The 17,696-nt window shown below is 43.1% G+C and overlaps 1 protein-coding gene across 3 annotated transcripts in view; it reads left to right on the forward strand.

The window, feature by feature from the left end:
* The window catches only part of PTPN9 (protein tyrosine phosphatase non-receptor type 9), a 112,739-nt gene that overhangs the window by 84,321 nt on the left and 10,722 nt on the right, over positions 1–17,696 (forward strand). For all 3 annotated transcript variants that reach the window (XM_055277712.2, XM_063638696.1, XM_063638697.1), the window contains 2 exons: positions 6,765–6,858; positions 14,444–14,510. In XM_055277712.2, the coding sequence (XP_055133687.1) occupies positions 6,765–6,858; positions 14,444–14,510 (161 nt within the window). The remainder of the gene's footprint in view (positions 1–6,764; positions 6,859–14,443; positions 14,511–17,696) is intronic.

Genomic DNA, 17,696 nt, shown 5'->3' on the forward strand with positions numbered 1-17,696 from the left:
GAGACAGGTGAAACCCTGTCTCTACAAAAATTACAAAAATTAGCAGGGTGTGGTGGCATGTGTTTGTAATCCCAGCTACTTGGGAGGCTGAGGTGGGAAGATCACTTGAGCCTGGGACGTTGAGGCTGCAGTGAACCAAAATTGTGCCACTGGACTCCAGCTTAGAATACAGAGCGAGACCCTGTCTCAAAAAAAAAAAAAAAAAATAATAATACTTGTAGTGATTTTTATTGTAGGTGCTCATTTAGCTCTTATACTATGCCTCCACTTTCATTTTGACTACTCTTCCAATATACAATAATTATATGTAACATTCTTAAATTGAATCGTCATTGTACTTTATTATGACTATGTAAATTATTTTTACTGGAGAACTACATGGGCTACTATGAAATGATCAAATATATTAACAATTTTTTTTTAAATTTTTAGTAGAGATGGGATTTCACCATGTTGGCCAGGCTGGTCTCAAAATCCTGGCCTCAACTGATTCACCTGCCTCGGCCTCCCAAAGTGCTAGGATTACAGGTGTGAACCGCTACGTCCAGCCTTTTTTTTTTTTTGAGGCAGGCTCTCACTCTGTCACCCAGGTTGGAGTGCAGTGGCTCTATCTCGGCTCACTGCAACCTCTGCTTCCCAGACTCAAGCAATTCTCTCACCTCAGCCTCCAGAGTAGCTGGGACCACAGGCATGCTTCACCACATCTGGCTAATTTTTTGTATTTTTGGTAGAGACGGGGTTTCGCCATGTTGCCAAGGCTGGTCCCAAACTCCTGGGCTCAGGCAGTCCATCTGCCTCAGCCTCCCAAAATACTGGGATTACAGGAATGAGCCACTACACCTGGCCTAATAATCTTATCAATTCAATTTTTTGTTTCTTCTGGAGTTAATTACCAGATTTTTTCATTTCCTTTAGTTTTCTGTGTACATTCCTCATTCTTTTTTTTTTTTTTTTTTTTTTTTTTTGAGACAGAGTCTCGCTCTGTCGCCCAGGCTGGAGTGCAGTGGCGCGATCTCGGCTCACTGCAAGCTCCGCCTCCCGGGTTCCCGCCATTCTCCTGCCTCAGCCTCTCCGAGTAGCTGGGACTACAGGCGCCCGCCACCACGCCCGGCTAATTTTTTGTATTTTTAGTAGAGACGGGGTTTCACCGTGGTCTCGATCTCCTGACCTCGTGATCCACCCGCCTCGGCCTCCCAAAGTGCTGGGATTACAAGCGTGAGCCACCGCGCCCGGCCGTACATTCCTCATTCTTTTTCTTTTTGTTGTTGTTGTTGTTGTTTTGTTTTGTTGTTGTTGTTTTGATGTTGCCCCGGCTGGAGTGCAGTGGCACGATCTCGGCTCACTGCAACCTCCACACCCTGGATTCAAGCGATTCTCATATCTCAGCCTCCTGAGTAGCTAGGATTATAGGCACCTGCCACCTTGCCCAGCTCATGTTTTTTGATATTTTTAGTAGAGACATGGTTTCACCATGTTGGCCAGGCTGGTTTCGAACTCCTGACCTCAAGTGATCTGCCCACCTTGGCCTCCCAAAGTGCTGGGATTATAGGTGTGAGCCACCGTGCTTGGCCCTTCATTATTTTTCTATATGCCCAATCAGATTTATTTTACAGTGTTATCATTAGTTTCCAAGTGATTGAATGTATCAGATAATCAATTGCGTCTATTTTTTTTTTTCCTGAGACCTCACTTTCAGAAGTTTTTCTTTCGTTCTAGTCTAAACTGTGGTTGGTTATTCTCTAGGCTTGTTCCTCAGTTTTTATCTTGCAGTTTTCGCTCTTTCCTTTGTTGGATCTTGTTTCCTAATTGTAGACCATCTTCTTTCTTTTATTCTATTTTGCTAGAGGATAGAACTCTAGGTTAGAAATAACTTTATCTCAGAATTTTTAAGGCAATGCATTTCCAATTACTAGTGATGCTGTCTGTGAATTGTCTGATCTTATCCTTTCTCGATCTATTTATTTATTTATTTAAGATGGGGTCTCACTCTGTCACCCGGGCTGGAGTGCAGTGGCACAATCTCAGCTCACTGCAACCTCCACCTTCTGGGTTCAAGTGATTCTCCTGCCTCAGCCTCCTGAGTAGCTGGGACTACAGGTGTGTGCCATCATGCCTGGCTAATTTTTGTATTTTTGGTAGAAATGGAGTTTCACCATGTTGGCCAGGCTGGTCTCAAACTCCTGACTTCAGGAGATCTGCCCTCCTTGGCCTCCCAAAGTGCTGGGATTGCAGAAGTGAGCCACTGCACCGAGTCTAAATTTCTTAAACAGAAAAAGAAATTATCTTTAAAATGCCCAGGGAAGAAAAAAGAAAAACAATAGATCATTTAAAAGGATTGAGAAAGGCTAGGCATGGTGGCTCAAGCCTGTAACCCCAGCACTTTGGGACGCTGAGGAGGGCAGATCACCTGAGGTCAGGAGTTCAAGACCAGCCCGGCCAACATGGCGAAACCCCGTCTCTGCTAAAAATATAAAAATTAGCCAGGTGTGGTGGCAGGCTCCTGTAATCCCAGCTACTCGGGAGGCTGAGGCAGAAGAATCCCTTGAACCTGGGAGGCGGAGGTTGCAGTGAGCCAAGATTGCGCCACTGCACTCCAGCCTGGGGGCCACTGCACTCCAGCCTGGGGGACAGAGCGAGACTCTGTCCACCGCCCACCCCCCAAAAAAAAGATTCACAATGATGTGCCTTAGTGTAGGTCCTCTTTTAAAATTTATTACATTGGTTACTTGATAGATTCTTTTAATCTGAAGGCTTGTTATTTAGTTCTAGGGCTTTTCTTGTTACACTGTTTTTTAAATGATTTCTTTCCTTGCATTATGTTAGTTCTCGCTCTCTATATATATGTAAATATATAGATTTTATATATATATATATTCCTATTAGTCTGGTTGGATCTCCTAGAGTAGGGATTGACAAACTTTTTCTTAAAAGGCAAGATAGTAAATATTTCAGTATTGTGGGGTTTATAGTCTTTGTTAGAAGTACTCAACACTGTCAAAGTATACTTAGTGAGTACAGAAATAAATGAGCTTGACTATGTTCCAATAAAACATTATTTACAAAAACAAGTAGCCAGGGCATAGTTTACTGACTCAACACTGTCAATATATACTTAGTGAGTACAGAAATAAATGGGCTTGACTGTGTTCCAGTAAAACTTCATTTATAAAAACAAGTGGCCAGGGCATAGTTGACTGACTTGTGTCCCAGAATGATTCTCTTAACTTTCTTCATTTTTCTCATATTTTCATATTTTCTTTTTTTTTTTTTTTTTTTTTTAATGAGACGGAGTCTTGCTCTGTCGCCCAGGCTGGAGTACAGTGGCACAATTTCAGCTCACTGCAACCTCCACTTCCCGTGTTCAAGCAATTCTGATGCCACAGCCTCCCGAGTAGCTGGGACTACAAAGCGTGTGCCACCACGCCCTGCTAATTTTTGTATTTTAGTAGAGACGAGTTTCAACATGTTGGCCAGGCTGGTCTTGAACTCCTGACCTCAAGTAATCCGCCCGCCCCAGCCTCCCAAAGTGCTGAGATAACAGGCATGAGCCACTGTGCCTGGCCAGTTTTTCTCGTATTTTCATCACTTTTTTTGTTTTGTTTTGTATTCTGGAAATTTCTTCAACTTTCTCTTTTATCTCGTCTATTAAAATTCCTATTTTGGATATTATTTTTAATTTCCAAGAGTTTTTCTTCTCTGTTCCTTTTTCATTGCACTCTCTTGTTTTAATAATTGTATCATCTATTTTCTCTTTGAGGATATTAATGATAGCCTTTTAGAGGTTATTTTTCTCTTACTGACTATCTTTTTTTTAAAACTTATGTAGCCCCCATGTGTTTGAATTATGGGTTTTTTTGTTTGTTTGTTTTTTGTTTGATTTTGAGACAGGTTCTCACTTTGTCACCCAGGCTGGAGTGCAGTGATGCAATCATAGCTCACTGCAGCTTCTGTCTCCCAAGCTTAGGTGATCCTCCTACCTCAGCTTCCTGAATAGACGGGACTACGGGTGTGTACCTCCGTGCCCAGCTAATTTTTTTAATTTTTAGTAGAGACAAGGTCTTGCTATGTTACCCAGGCTGGTCTTGAACTCCTGAGCTCAAGTGATCCTCCCACCTTGGCCCTCCCAAAGAGTTAGGATTACAGGCATGAGCCACCGTGACCAGCCTGAATTGTGTTATTTGAATTGTGTATTAAAGTCTTTGTGTAAGGGCTTTCCTTAATTACATTGAGATCCTTGGCTTTTAGTTCACATTTATGGCCCTTAAAAGCTGCATGGTTACAAAAGCAGACAGTGATGAACAAAAACAAAAACAAGCTGCATGGAAGCTTGTTTTGCATGGATGAGCTTCAGATTATAATGATCAGACAACTAGCTTTTTGTTGGGTATTCTCCAAATAACAGAATTCTTTCACCTGATGCTGTTTAGTTTATCCAGTGAAGAGTTCTCCCATCCTTTGGATCCGCTGATGGGATCCAAACTTGGATATGAGTGTAGGTCAGGGCAATGAGAATGGGTCAGGGATTTTCACTACATAACATTCAGATTTTCATTTTATTCCCATTTTTAGCTCTGTTCCTCACCTTGCTTTCCATGGTAAGGGAGTTTTGAGGGTGTGCCATCTTGTCTCTCTATAGGTACCTCCCTTTGTCCTAGCTTCTGTGTCTGGCCACGTCAGCCAAAATCCTCCTATCTGCTTTTTCTCTGTTAAAATGGGTTGAACACTCTTTGTGTGCTGATGTCTCCACTGTCACTTTTTGGGTTTGTAGTGAATATTCCTTTTTCATCATTTTAGTGAAGCTACTAGATGAATGGAGTGGAGTCAATATGTGTTATCAACCTACCATGTTAAACTGGCATTTAAGGTCAGGCTCGGTGACTCACACCTATAATCCCAGCACTTTGGGAGGCTGAGGCGGGAGGATTGCTTGAGCCCAAGAGTTTGAGACCAGCCTGGGCAATGTGGCAAAACCCTTTCTCTACAAAAAATTAAAAAATTCGCTGGGCGTGGTGGTGTGCATCTGTAGTCCCAGCTACTCCTGGGCTCAGGATCACCTGAGCCCAGGGAGATTAAGGCTGCAAGTGAGCTGTGACTGTGCCACTGGACTCCAGCCTGGGTGACCCTGGAGACCTTTATGACCCTGTCTCAAAAAGAAAATGAAATTGGAATTGAAGAGATTTGGTTTGAACATCTTCTGACAAATAAGTAGTAGAAATTTTTATCTGCAGCTAGAGTTTTTTTGGTGGTATACCCCATTTCTCTCCCCTTCTCTCCCTCTCTTTACTAATGTGCTCCTCATCTCTGTCTGAGACATCATCAAAATGGATTTTACCACCCATATTTCTACCAGTTTTCTGATCAGTATCACTTAGGTAATCTCTAAGAAGATTGAGGCTTTCTCTACAGTTCTCCTTTTTCTGAGCCCTTACTAGAATTGCCTTTTATGCCTGTTTATGGCAACATAGGCTTTTTCTGCATGTACTTCCAAATTCTATCAGCTCTGTCCATTACCCAGTTCCAAAGCTGCTTCCACATTTTTAGTTATTTGTTACAGCAGCACCCCACTTCTTAGTACCAATTTCTGCCTTGGCCATTTGGGACTCCCATCCCCACTCTTTCTCTCTCTTTTTAAATTTAATTAATTAATTAATTTTTTTTTTTTTAGATAAAGTCTTGCTTTGTCACCCAGGCTGGAGTGCAGTGGTACGATGTTGGCTGTCTGCATCCTCCACCTCCCAGGTTCAAGCGATTCTCCTGGCTCAGCCTCCTGAGTAGCTGGGATTACAGGTGTGTGCCATCACACCTGGCTAATTTTTATATTTTTAGTAGAGGCGGGGTTTTATCATCTTGGCCAGTCTGGTCTTGAAACCCTGACCCCAGGTGATCCACCTGCCTTGGCTTCCCAAAGTGCTGGGATTACAGGCATGAGCCACCATGCCCAGCTTCTCTTTTAAGTCAGGGTTTCTCTCTGTCACCCAGGCTGGTGTGCAGTGGCACTGTCATAGCTCACTGCACCCTTGACTTCCTGGGCGGAAGCGGTCCTCCCACCTTAGACTCCTGAGTAGCTAGGAGTACAGGTGTGTGCCATGATGCCCGGATAATTTTTTGACTTCTCTCTAGAGATAAGCTCTCATTAGGCTGGGCGCGGTGGCTCATGCCTGTAATCCCAACACTTTCGGAGGCCTAGGCGGGCGGATCACGAGGTCAGGAGATCAAGACCAACCTGGCTAACATGGTGAAACCCCGTCTCTACTAAAAATACAAAAAAAATTAGCTGGGCGTGGTGGCGGGAGCCTGTAGTCCCAGCTACTCGGGAGGCTGAAGCAGGAGAATGGCGTGAACCCAGGAGCTGGAGCTTGCAGTGAGTCGAGATCACGCTACTGCACTCCAGCCTGGGCAACAGAGCGAGACTCTGTCTCAAAAAAAAAAAAAAAGAGATAAGCTCTCATTACATTTCCCAGACTGCTCACGAACTCCTGACCTCAAGCAGTCCTCCAGCCTCCCAAAGTGCTGCGACTACAGGTGTGAGTCACCATGCCTGGTCTCCCTCTCTCTTTTGAATGGAGATATGTTTACTTTTAGAAGTAGTATGTACTTACCACAAAAAATGTTAAATGATATGGAACTGTATGGGTTAGAAATTAAAAAGCTTCCATGTCTCCACCCCAAGAGTAATTGACACCCCTTTTGCATGGTCAGACTTTGTACGTACATACTGTCCCCACTTTTTCTTTATTCTTGCTTGTTTGTTTCATTTCCTTCAGGTCTCCAGGAAACCTAGAGAAAAACCGTTATGGGGATGTACCCTGCCTGGACCAAACTAGAGTGAAGCTAACAAAGCGAAGTGGCCATACTCAGGTAGACAGATAAATGTAATCTTTTTAGGTGCACTGGGGGAAATTGAGCTTCTTCCAAAGTGAAGCTTACTAATACTTCGGTAGAATGAAAATAGACTCCGAGGCCAGAGAGATTAGGTTTGAGTTTATATTTTGCTACATACTAGTCTGTGACCATAGGCAAGTCCTCAAATGCCCATCTCACGTTATTGAGTGGAAATTAAATGAAATTCTTTATGTGAATGCTGATAGTGCAAGGTCTGATGTATTGTAGGTGCTTCATAGATGTTAAATTATTTATCGTTTTACTTCTTAGTTGTAAAGTCATGGTCATATAGTCCAATTCCTTTGGTGAGTATATATGCATCAATACAAAGCAACCTTGATTGTAAGTGACCTCTGATGTCTCCATCTGTATCTGAGGAAATTGTGGACAACTTACATATACATAAATGTCTAGGGATAGAGATGAAATGGTCAAATGACTATATTATTCAATATATTAATTTGATTATATCTACATGTGAAAAACCTCATATGTAATCTATTAACAGAGATATTTAATGAACATTTTATTCAAACACTTTACATACACCTTTAACTTTAGTGTCTTTGTCACATTTGAGCTACTTTTTTTTTCTCCCTCAAGACAGGGTCTTGCTTTATTGCCCAGGCTAGGTACAGTGATCACAGCTCACTGCAATCTTGACCTCCTGGGCTCAAGCGATTCTTGTACCTCAGCCTCCCAAGTAGCTGAGACCACAGGCACATGCCACATACATGGCTAATTTTTAAATACTTTTGTAGAGACAAGTTCTCACTATGTTGCCCAGTCTGGTCTTGAACTCTTGTGCTCAAACAATCCTCTTGCCTCAGCCTCCCTAAGTGCTGGAATTACAGGCCACTTTTTGAGTCAGTCTAACAAGGTTTTCCAGAGTACAGCATCTTTATTTACTTTTAAGTGTGTGGCATTGTGACTGGAAATTTTACCCTAAACCAGGAAAATCTGTTAGGGTAACATTAGGACAAGTTTTTTTTTGTTTGTTTGTTTTTTTTTGAGACGGAGTCTCACTCTGTCCCCCAGGCTGGAGTGCAGTGGCGCGATCTTGGCCCACTGCAAGCTCTGCCTCCCGGGCTCACGCCATTCTCCTGCCTCAGCCTCCTGAGTAGCTGGGACTACAGGTGTCCACCACCACGCCCAGCTAATTTTTTGTATTTTTAGTAGAGACGAGGTTTCACCATGTTAGCCAGGATGGTCTCAATCTCCTGACCTCGTGATCCACCCTCCTTGGCCTCCCAAAGTGCTGGGATTACAGGCGTGAGCCACCACACCCAGCCAGGACAAGTTGGTTTTTTAATTTGTCATGCATCTTATGCATCCCCTATAATATGATTCATTCACTTATTCCTTTGTAAAATCCTTAAAAAACAAAAAATTGAGACAGGGTCTCACTCTGTCACCCAGGCTAGAGTGCAGTGACTTGATCATAGCTCACTGCACCCTTGAACTCCTGGGCTCAAGCGATCCTCCCACCTCTGTCTCCCAAGTAGCTGAGACTACAGGCACACGCCATTACACATGGCTGATTTTTTTTTATTTCATTTTTGTAGAGCTAGGGTCTCGCTTTGTTGCCTAAGTTCCTCCTGGGCTCAAGCAATCCTCTCACCTTGGCCTCCCAAAGTGCTGGAATTACAGGCACGAGCTGTTGTGCCTGGCCATAATTCCTTTTTAATATAACTTGTTTACAGCAACATCCAACCTTAGAATTTTGAGATGAATGACTAAATTATTATTATCTTCCTTTTTTTCCCTTCTGATATACCAATTTTATTAGGTGATATCTCTAAAAAACCCAATTTTGTTAGGTGATCTCATAAAGAAAAAAACCCAGTATTGACTGACGTTGTTCAAAGTAAAGTTATTTTATTTTTATTTATTTATTTATTTTGAGACAGAGTTTCGCTCTTGTTGTCCAGGCTGGAGTGCAATGGTGCGATCTCAGCTCACTGCACCCTCCACCTCCTGGGTTTAAGCGATTCTCCTGTCTCAGCCTCCCGAGTAGCTGGGATTACAGGTGCATGCCACCATGCCCAGCTAATTTTTGTATTTTTAGTAGATACGGGGTTTCATCATTTTGGTCAGGCTGGTCTTGAACTCCTGACCTGGGGTGATCCGCCTGCCTCGGCCTCCCAAAGTGCTGGGATTACAGGCGTGAGCCACTGCACTGGCAACATAAAGTAATTTAAATAGTACCTCTTTAACATGACACACATTATAAAGACTTGTTATATCCCTTCTCTTTCTGGGGAATAATTTTTGGAAAACTTATTGCCTTGTATTTGGGCACATATGATATGTGGGTTGGGACCCCAGGATCATGGTTTCCAACTCTCTTGTCCCTATTGTTTCAAGCACATAAACTGAATTCACTCACAGTCCTATCCAGGACCCTTGGAGAAGATTTTCCTGCAGGAGCATTTGAGCTAAGAGACTGGCTGGCTGGAGGGTAAATTCATCAGTACTGCTGAGATCATCATCGTATATGCCCTGAAGGAGTGGAGTACAGCGGTTGAGTTGGGGCTGTGGAGTCAGAGATATCTGTATTTATCCGTTTTGTTGACTTCCCTGTTTCCAGTACCTAAAACAGTGCCTGCCACATATCAGACACTCAGGGCATATTTGTGAATGAGTGAATCTTAGTGTACCAGGAGACTCTTCTAGTCATCCTGTGGTTAATATGAAGATCATTGTCTGATTTGTAGTCCTTCTCCTTACTGAAACATTAGCGGAGGCTTTATTTTTATAGTAAATGGAGTATTTAGGCTTTTTTTGGTTTTATTTTGATTTTAGTTTTTAGTTTTTTTGACATTACTTACTTTGCGGGCCAAAAGCAAAAAAAAAGTTATTTACTTAGCTTTGGGGACTTAACACTCTCATGGAATTTCCACCTATGGGGCTATTTTTCCATTCTGTTTCCTGACATTTAGTTGTTTTTAAATTTTAATTGATAGAAATTGTATATATTTATGGTACACAATATAATATTTTAAAATATGTATGCACTGCAGAGACACTAAGTCAAGCTAGTTAATATATGCATTACTTCACCGGGCACGGTGGCTCACACCTGTAATCCCAGCACTTTGGGAGGCCGAGGCGGGCAGATCACAAGGTCAGGAGATCGAGACCATCCTGGCTAACACGGTGAAACCCCGTCTCTACTAAAAAATACAAAAAATTAGCCAGGTGTGGTGGTGGGCGCCTGTAGTCCCAGCTACTTGGGAGGCTGAGGCAGGAGAATGGCATGAACCCAGGAGGCGGAGCTTGCAGTAAGCCGAGATCCCACCAGTGCACTCCAGCCTGGGCGACAGAGCAAAGACTCTGTCTCAAAAAAAAAAAAACAAAAAAACACATATGCATTACTTCACATATTTACCTTGTTTTGTGGTGAAAACACTTAAAATATGCTGTCCACAATTTTCAAGTATACAATACCTTGTTATTTGGAGGATTCAGGTTTTTTAGTGAATTGTTTACTTGATTTGCTTCTGAAATTTTAAAGCTGTTAGTCCCAGTTTCTGTTGAACATGGCTGCCTTAATCTGTTTGGGCTGCTGTAACAAAAATACCACATGCAGGATGGCTTATAAACAACAGAAATTTATTTCTCACTATTGTGGAGTCTGGAAAGTCCAAGATCAACGTGCTGGCAGATTTGGGGTCTGGTGAGGGCCCCTTTCTTGGTTCATAGACCACTGTCTACTCGTTGCATCCTCACATGGCAGAAGGGGTAGGGGTGAGGGAGCACTTCAGAACTCTTCTGTCTTATAAGGGTACTAATCCCATTTGTGAGAGCTCTGTCCTCATGGTCCTAATCACCTAATCACCTGTCTAAAGGCCCCATCTCCTAATACCATTACATTGAGGGTCTGGGGTTGGGATGTACACATTTGAAGTTATGGGGGACACAAATGATCAGTCTATAGCAATGGCTCATAACATAGTGTGCTGGGTTTGTTCTTCCTGCTATTTCAATTTGCCCACAAGTGTATACCTTGTCTCTGGGTCGTTTTCAGTTTTGTTTTTTTTTTTTTGAGATGGAGTCTCGCTTTGTCGCCCAGGCTGGAGTGCAGTGGTGCGATCTCGGCTCACTGCAACCTCTGCTTCCCGGCTTCACGCCATTCTCCTGCCTCAGCCTCCCGAGTAGCTGGAACTACAGGCGCCTGCCACCACACCGGGCTAATTTTTTGTATTTTTAGTAGAGATGGGGTTTCACCATGTTAGCCAGGATGGTCTCGATCTCCTGACCTTATGATCCACCCGCCTCGGCCTCCCAGAGTGCTGGGATTACAGGCGTGAGCCACTGCGCCTGGCCTTCAGTTTTAATATCCAATGATTCTTCTGAAGTTGCTGAAATTAAAAATTTTAATTCCCTGGGAATTAAAAATCAGCTCAGAGACCAGTGCTAAAGCTGGTAATTCTTAGTTATAAAGAAATAATGTCTTTAAAGAAGTGACAATTCTTTTCAAAGCATGAAGTTAGTTCCTCCTTATGTACTTACTAATGCTGACTGGCATATACCAGGTAAATCTTTTGTACTTTTCCATACCTTCTCCCCTTGGTCCTCGAGCGGGTATACCATTTGTATGTGCCAGGTTGAGTAGAGGATGGGCTTTGGCTGACTGGGTGCACCCTGGATTGAGAAGCCTGTTTGGAAGTGAGTGAGGCTTTTAGCATGCTGGGTCTGCTGCAGGTAGTCTATTAGCTCAGTGTAGTTGTCTGAGTCAGGGTAGGACAGTAATCATACGAGGTCAATACTAGCTGCTATGGGAGGGAAAACTCCGAGTTTATCACTCCACTATTTATTTAGTCAAAGAAACAGTTTCTAAGGAGGAAACTCTTGACTAAATAAGTAGTAGAGTGATAAATTGGTAGACTGACTGGCTAATGAACACAAATCCAAGTAACACGGGTTTGACCATGACGTGGAGATATCTTAGGAGGTTAGCTATGGGATACTGACAGTTCAAACTGCCCTCCCAGTGATAGGACCCACAGGAGAACGAGTGACAGGTTGAGGAAAGAGTCAGTCTGACCTCTCTGTAGTGCAGTGGGTTATGAGTTTTCCCTAGTTTTCTATTGAAACTTTTCTTTTGTCCTTCTGTAACCCTTCACACCTTCCCTTATCCATTCCACTGCCTCCATCCATTCAACTCTCAACTAGTTATACTATAACATAAAACTGCAGCTGATTGATGTTTCTCTTTTATCAGCCTGGATCAAAGGATCTTGTGAGTAGGTATTAATAAAAAATGATGTTGAAGTAATTAAGACTGAGGACATTAGGAGGTGGGAGAATACCCTGGAAGAGACGTAGTCAGGAGCTGTTCATTGAGATGCCTTTGAATTTGACTGGAAGTTGCTTTGCATTAATTCAGGTAGTAATGGAGTCCAGGTGTTTGGCCTGTCCTGTTGATGGTCCTAAGTATGAGATGTAGCTTTATTTCTTCTCCATTCATATTTTGCCTTTTGTGTGTGGCAGGACGGACCAAATGTTCCTACTTGCTTGCCTTGCCTCTCATTTGGTCCTGTGCTACAGTGTTGCAAGTCCTGATGGACCCTTTTCTTGTAAATAACAGTTTCTATTGAGTTATATAGTTCACTCTGCCAGACTGCCACAATTATTGCTTGAGATGTCACTAGGGCAGTTACTACTGTTATTGCTTGAGACCGTCATTAGGAGACTGAATGAAGGGGGACGAACAGGGAAATGAAAACTTAAGACAAAAATAACTATTCTAAAGGAAGGGTAACATGGGGAAGAAGAAGAGAACTCCCTGCTTCTAGTGAGCAAAGGCAGCCCTGAGCTTCTACAGCCCTTCCTATTTATTGGGTAGGAAGAGCAGGGAGGAGGAGGTAACAATTGGTCAGCTGCTTAATTGATCACAGGTACACATTATTGCTAACAGGCTTCAGATGTGCCTAACCACAAGAAACACTTGTGCCTGGGGCGTGACTGCGCTCAGCATTCCTTCTGGGCAGCAGACGCAATTTGTCAGTTTGCCACCATCCTGCTTTCATAGAAGTTTGCTTTTTGCTCATGTAGCCTCCAGTAGTATACTGAGTTGATCATGACCCTCATTCTTTAGGCCTCCAACAGTTCACATACCATACAATTTACCTATTTAAAGTATATAAGTCAATGGCTATTAGTATATTCACAGAGTTATGCAACCATCACCACAATCAACTTTAGAACATTTTTTTCATTTCCCAAAGAAACCTCACACCCTTGGCAGTCACTACCTATTTCCCTCTAACCCACCCTGATTTATTTCCTATCTCCATAGATTTGCCTGTTCTAGGGATCTCATACAAAGAGAATCCTAGACTATGTAGCTTTTTGTGTCTGGCTTCTATCATTTAGCGTAATGTTTTCTAGGTCCATCCATGTCATAGCATGTATCATCACATCACTCCTTTTTACTGCCAAATAATATTCCATTGTATGGATATACCACTTTTATTCATTTATCAGTTGAAGAACATTTGAGTTGTTTCCATTTTTGGCTATTATGAATAATGCTGCTATGGATATTTATGTATAAGTTTTTTGTGTGGACGTATGTTATTTTGCTAAGGAGTGGAATTGCTGGGTCATATGGTAACTGTTTAATCTTTTGAGGAATAACCAGACTGTTTTCTAAAGTAACTACAGCATTTTACATTACCACTAGCAATGTATAAGGAGGGTTTATACATGTATGAGGGTTTCAGTTTTTCCACATCCTTGCCAACAGTATTATCTATCTTTGATATCTGTAGCCATCCTAGTGGGTATAAATTAGTATCTCGTGGTATGGATTTGCATTTCCATGATGGCTAATGATGAATGATTTTTTTTTTTTTTTTTTTTTTGAGACAGAGTCTTGCTCTGTCACCCAGGCTGGAGTGCAGTGGCACGATCTCGGCTCACTGCAAGCTCCACCTCCCAGGTTTATGCCATTCTCTTGCCTCAGCCTCCCGTGTAGCTGGGACTACAGGCGCCTACCACCACGCCCAGCTATTTTTTTGTATTTTTAGTAGAGACAGGGTTTCACCGTGTTAGCCAGGATGGTCTCAATCTCCTGACCTCGTGATCCGCCCTCCTCGGCCTCCCAAAGTGCTGGGATTACAGGCCTAAGCCACTGCGCCTGGCATAAGTTTTTGATTTTAATATAGTCCAATTTATCTCTTTTCTTTTGTCACTTACGCCTTTGGTGTCATATCTGTGAAGGCTTTGCCTAACCCAAGGTCACAAAGATTTGCTCTTATATTTTATTCTGAGAGTTTTAATAGTTTTAATCCCTTATATTTGGTCTGTGATCCATTTTGAGTCAGTTTTACCGTGTAAGGAAGGAGTCAGCTTGATTTTTATGCATGTAGATATCTACTTGTCCCAGCACCATTTATTGAAGTGAGGGTTTGAGCTGGCCATTTCACTCCTCATTTTCTGCTCAACAAGAAGAGAATATTCACACCTTGGGTTTTACTTACTGAGTACATAATTTTATGACCCAAATGGTATATTCTGTGTAGCTATAGTGATGTCTCCTTTTTATCATTAGACAGATTACATCAATGCTAGTTTTATGGATGGCTACAAGCAGAAGAATGCTTACATTGGCACACAAGGTAAGCTGGTCCGTCCCTCCCATGTTGATTTTGTGCCATCTACTTATGATTCCTTGTGCCAAATGATAGCATAATTTTTAAACGAATGGTAACTTGAATGGAGGTTTTGGCCACTAGATCCTGGCCTTTTATAAAGATTGGTGGTGGTTGAGAAAAGCAGATAAGTAGTTTGGGGTTTCTGTACCAGGTGTGCCTGGAAACTCACCACATAGAGATAAACTGGAGATTTGAACACATAACACTACTGACTGCAAGTTTTGGGGCTATTTCTTCATATTGGCAAGGGTGTAGGGCATCAAAATTCATTAGCCAGTGAGCTCTTCATGCTCTTCCTGTCTAGTGAGAGGCCAAGAATAGCAGTGGACTTCCCAGAGATTGAGTCCAATCTAGGAATGAGTATTACTGTCCTAATAGGCCTAGGCTGGTTCCTATACCATCACAGAGCACTCCAGCAAATGTTCTGACATAGATAGTATGTGCTAATAAGTCTGACAGTGAAACACTGAGCTCTAGGAGGATTTCTCATTTTTTTTTCTCTTTTGAAATGGAGTCTTGCTGTGTCGCCCAGGCTAGAGTGCAGTGGCATGACCTCAGCTCACTGCAACCTCCACCTCCCAGGTTCAAGTGATTCTCCTGCCTCAGCCTCCCGAGTAGCTGGGACTACAGGTGTGTGCCACCATGCCCTGCTAATTTTTGTATTTTTAGTAGAGACTGGGTTTCACCATGTTAGACAGGCTGGTCTCGAACTCCTGACCTCGTGATCTGCCCGCCTCGGCCTCCCAAAGTGTTGGGATTACAGGCGTGAGCCACCATGCCCGGCCTCTAGGAGGATTTCAGATGGAGTTTCTATAAATGTTCCTGTGATCCTAGTATTCTTCCTGACCTGGCCTCTCCATCTCAAGAATATCATGTCACTTTCAAAGATGGTAGGAGGAAATCATAACACAGAAAGACAACAGACCATCAAATGGGCGTAAGGCCCTTTGACCACTGCAGAGCAAGATATGGTGGATACCTCCTTAATCAAGTGATCAAACTTAGTATCACCAGTAAAGGACAAAGGGACATTATGTACACCTCCTGATATGATGCATTGAGAAATGAATATCACCTGCATTGTGTATTGCCAGTTTTAAAATCTGAATCTAGTCATGGGAAACAATCCAGATTGTGGGACATACTATAAGAAAACTGGCTCAGACTCTCCAAAGTTAATGCCATAAAAAACAAAAAGAGAACTGTTCTAGATTAAAGGGAGACTAAAGAGAACCATGGCCGGGCACAGTGGCTCATGCCTGTAACCCCAGTACTTTGGGAGGCTGAGGTGGGAGTATCACTTGAGCCCAGGAAGCAGAGGTTGCTTTGAGCCGAGATCGCGCCACTGCACTCTAGCCTGGCTGACACAGCGAGATCCTGTCTCAAAAATAAATAAATAAACGGGCCAGTCGCAATGGCTCACACCTGTAATCCCAGCACTTTGGGAGGCCAAGGCAGGTGGATCACCTGAGCTCGTAAGTTCGAGACCAGCCTGACCAACATGGAGAAACCATGTTTCTACTAAAAATACAAAATTAGCCGGGCGTGGTGGCACATACCTGTAATCCCAGCTACTCGGGAGGCTGAGGCAGGAGAATCTCTTGAACCCAGGAGGCAGAGGTTGCAGTGAGCCGAGATTGCGCTCAAAAAGAAAAAAAGAAGAGGATTGGCCAGGCGTGGTGGTTCATGCCTGTAATCCCAGCACTTTGGGAGGCCAAGGCAGGCAGATCACAAGGTCAGGAATTCCAAACCAGCTTGGCCAATATGGTGAAACTCCGTCTCTACTAAACAAAAATTAGCTGGGTGTGGCGGTGGGTGCCTGTAGTCCCAGCTACTCGGGAGGATGAGGCAGGAGAATTGCTTGAACCTGGGAGGCAGAGGTTGCAGCGGACCGAGACTGCGCCATTGCACTCCAGCCTGAGCGACACAGCAAGGCTCTGTCTCAAAAAAAAAAAGAGTATCTGTGATTAGATCCTTAACTGGGAGAAAAAAATCTATTGAAGACAAACTATTGAGACAATTGGAGATGTTTTATTAGCCAACATTGTATCCATGTTTAATATATGCTTAAGGTGATAATGGTATTGTTCTATAGGAGGATGTCCTTGTTTTCCTAATAAGTGCTCAAGTATTTAGGAATAAAATATAATGTCTGCAACTTCTTTATTTTTAATTAATTAATTAATTAACTTTTGAGATGGAGTTTCACTCTGTCACCCAGGCTGGAGTGCAGTGACATGATCTTGGCTCACTGCACCTTCCACTTCCAGGGCTCAAGCGATTCTCCTGCCTCAGCCTCCCAAGTAGCTGGGATTACAGGCACCTGCCACTGTGCCTGGCTAATTTTTGTATTTTTGGTAGAGACAGGGTTTCACCATGTTGCCCAGGCTGGTCTCGAACTCCCAGCCTGAAGCAATCTGCCTACCTCGGCCTCCCAAAGTGCTGGGATTACAAGCATCAGCCACTGCACCTGGCCTGTATTTCTATTAATGATGTCATCTATTGAGAAGACCTATTATATATCAGATGCATAAATGCTATCTAATTATTATAGAGACTCTGCAAGGGAGGTTTATTAATTTATAGATGAGCAAACTGAAACCCAAAAGTTTACGTGACTTTGGACCATGCAGCTAGTAAGTGGCAGAAACAGGGTTTGAACCCATGTTTGTTTGGTTCAGAAGTTTTTAAGCCAAGTCAGTGGATTGTTTCACCTATGTCAGTATAAACTACTGACTTTCTTTCTTTTTTCTTTTTTTTTTTTTTTTGAGGCGGAGTCTCACTGTGTCGCCCAGGCTGGAGTGCAGTGGCGCAATCTCGGCTCACTGCAAGCTCCGCCTCCCAGGTTCACGCCATTCTCCTGCCTCAGCCTCCCGAGTAGCTGGGGCTACAGGCACCCTCCACAATGCCCAACTAATTTTTTGTATTTTTAATAGACACGGGATTTCACTGCCTTAGCCAGGATGGTCTCAATCTCCTGACCTCGTGATCCGCCCGCCTCGGCCTCCCAAAGTGCTGGGATTACAGGCGTGAGCCACCGCGCCCAGCTGCTGACTTTATTTCTTGAGAGAAGTCTACTGTTAAAGGGTCTAAGCTGGGAAGTACAACTTTCCCTTCTTAGTATCTCTCTTGAGTCTGTGAGAAGTTTGC

Source organism: Symphalangus syndactylus, chromosome 5 (genome assembly GCF_028878055.3).
Source record: "Symphalangus syndactylus isolate Jambi chromosome 5, NHGRI_mSymSyn1-v2.1_pri, whole genome shotgun sequence".
Lineage (NCBI taxonomy): Eukaryota > Metazoa > Chordata > Mammalia > Primates > Hylobatidae > Symphalangus > Symphalangus syndactylus.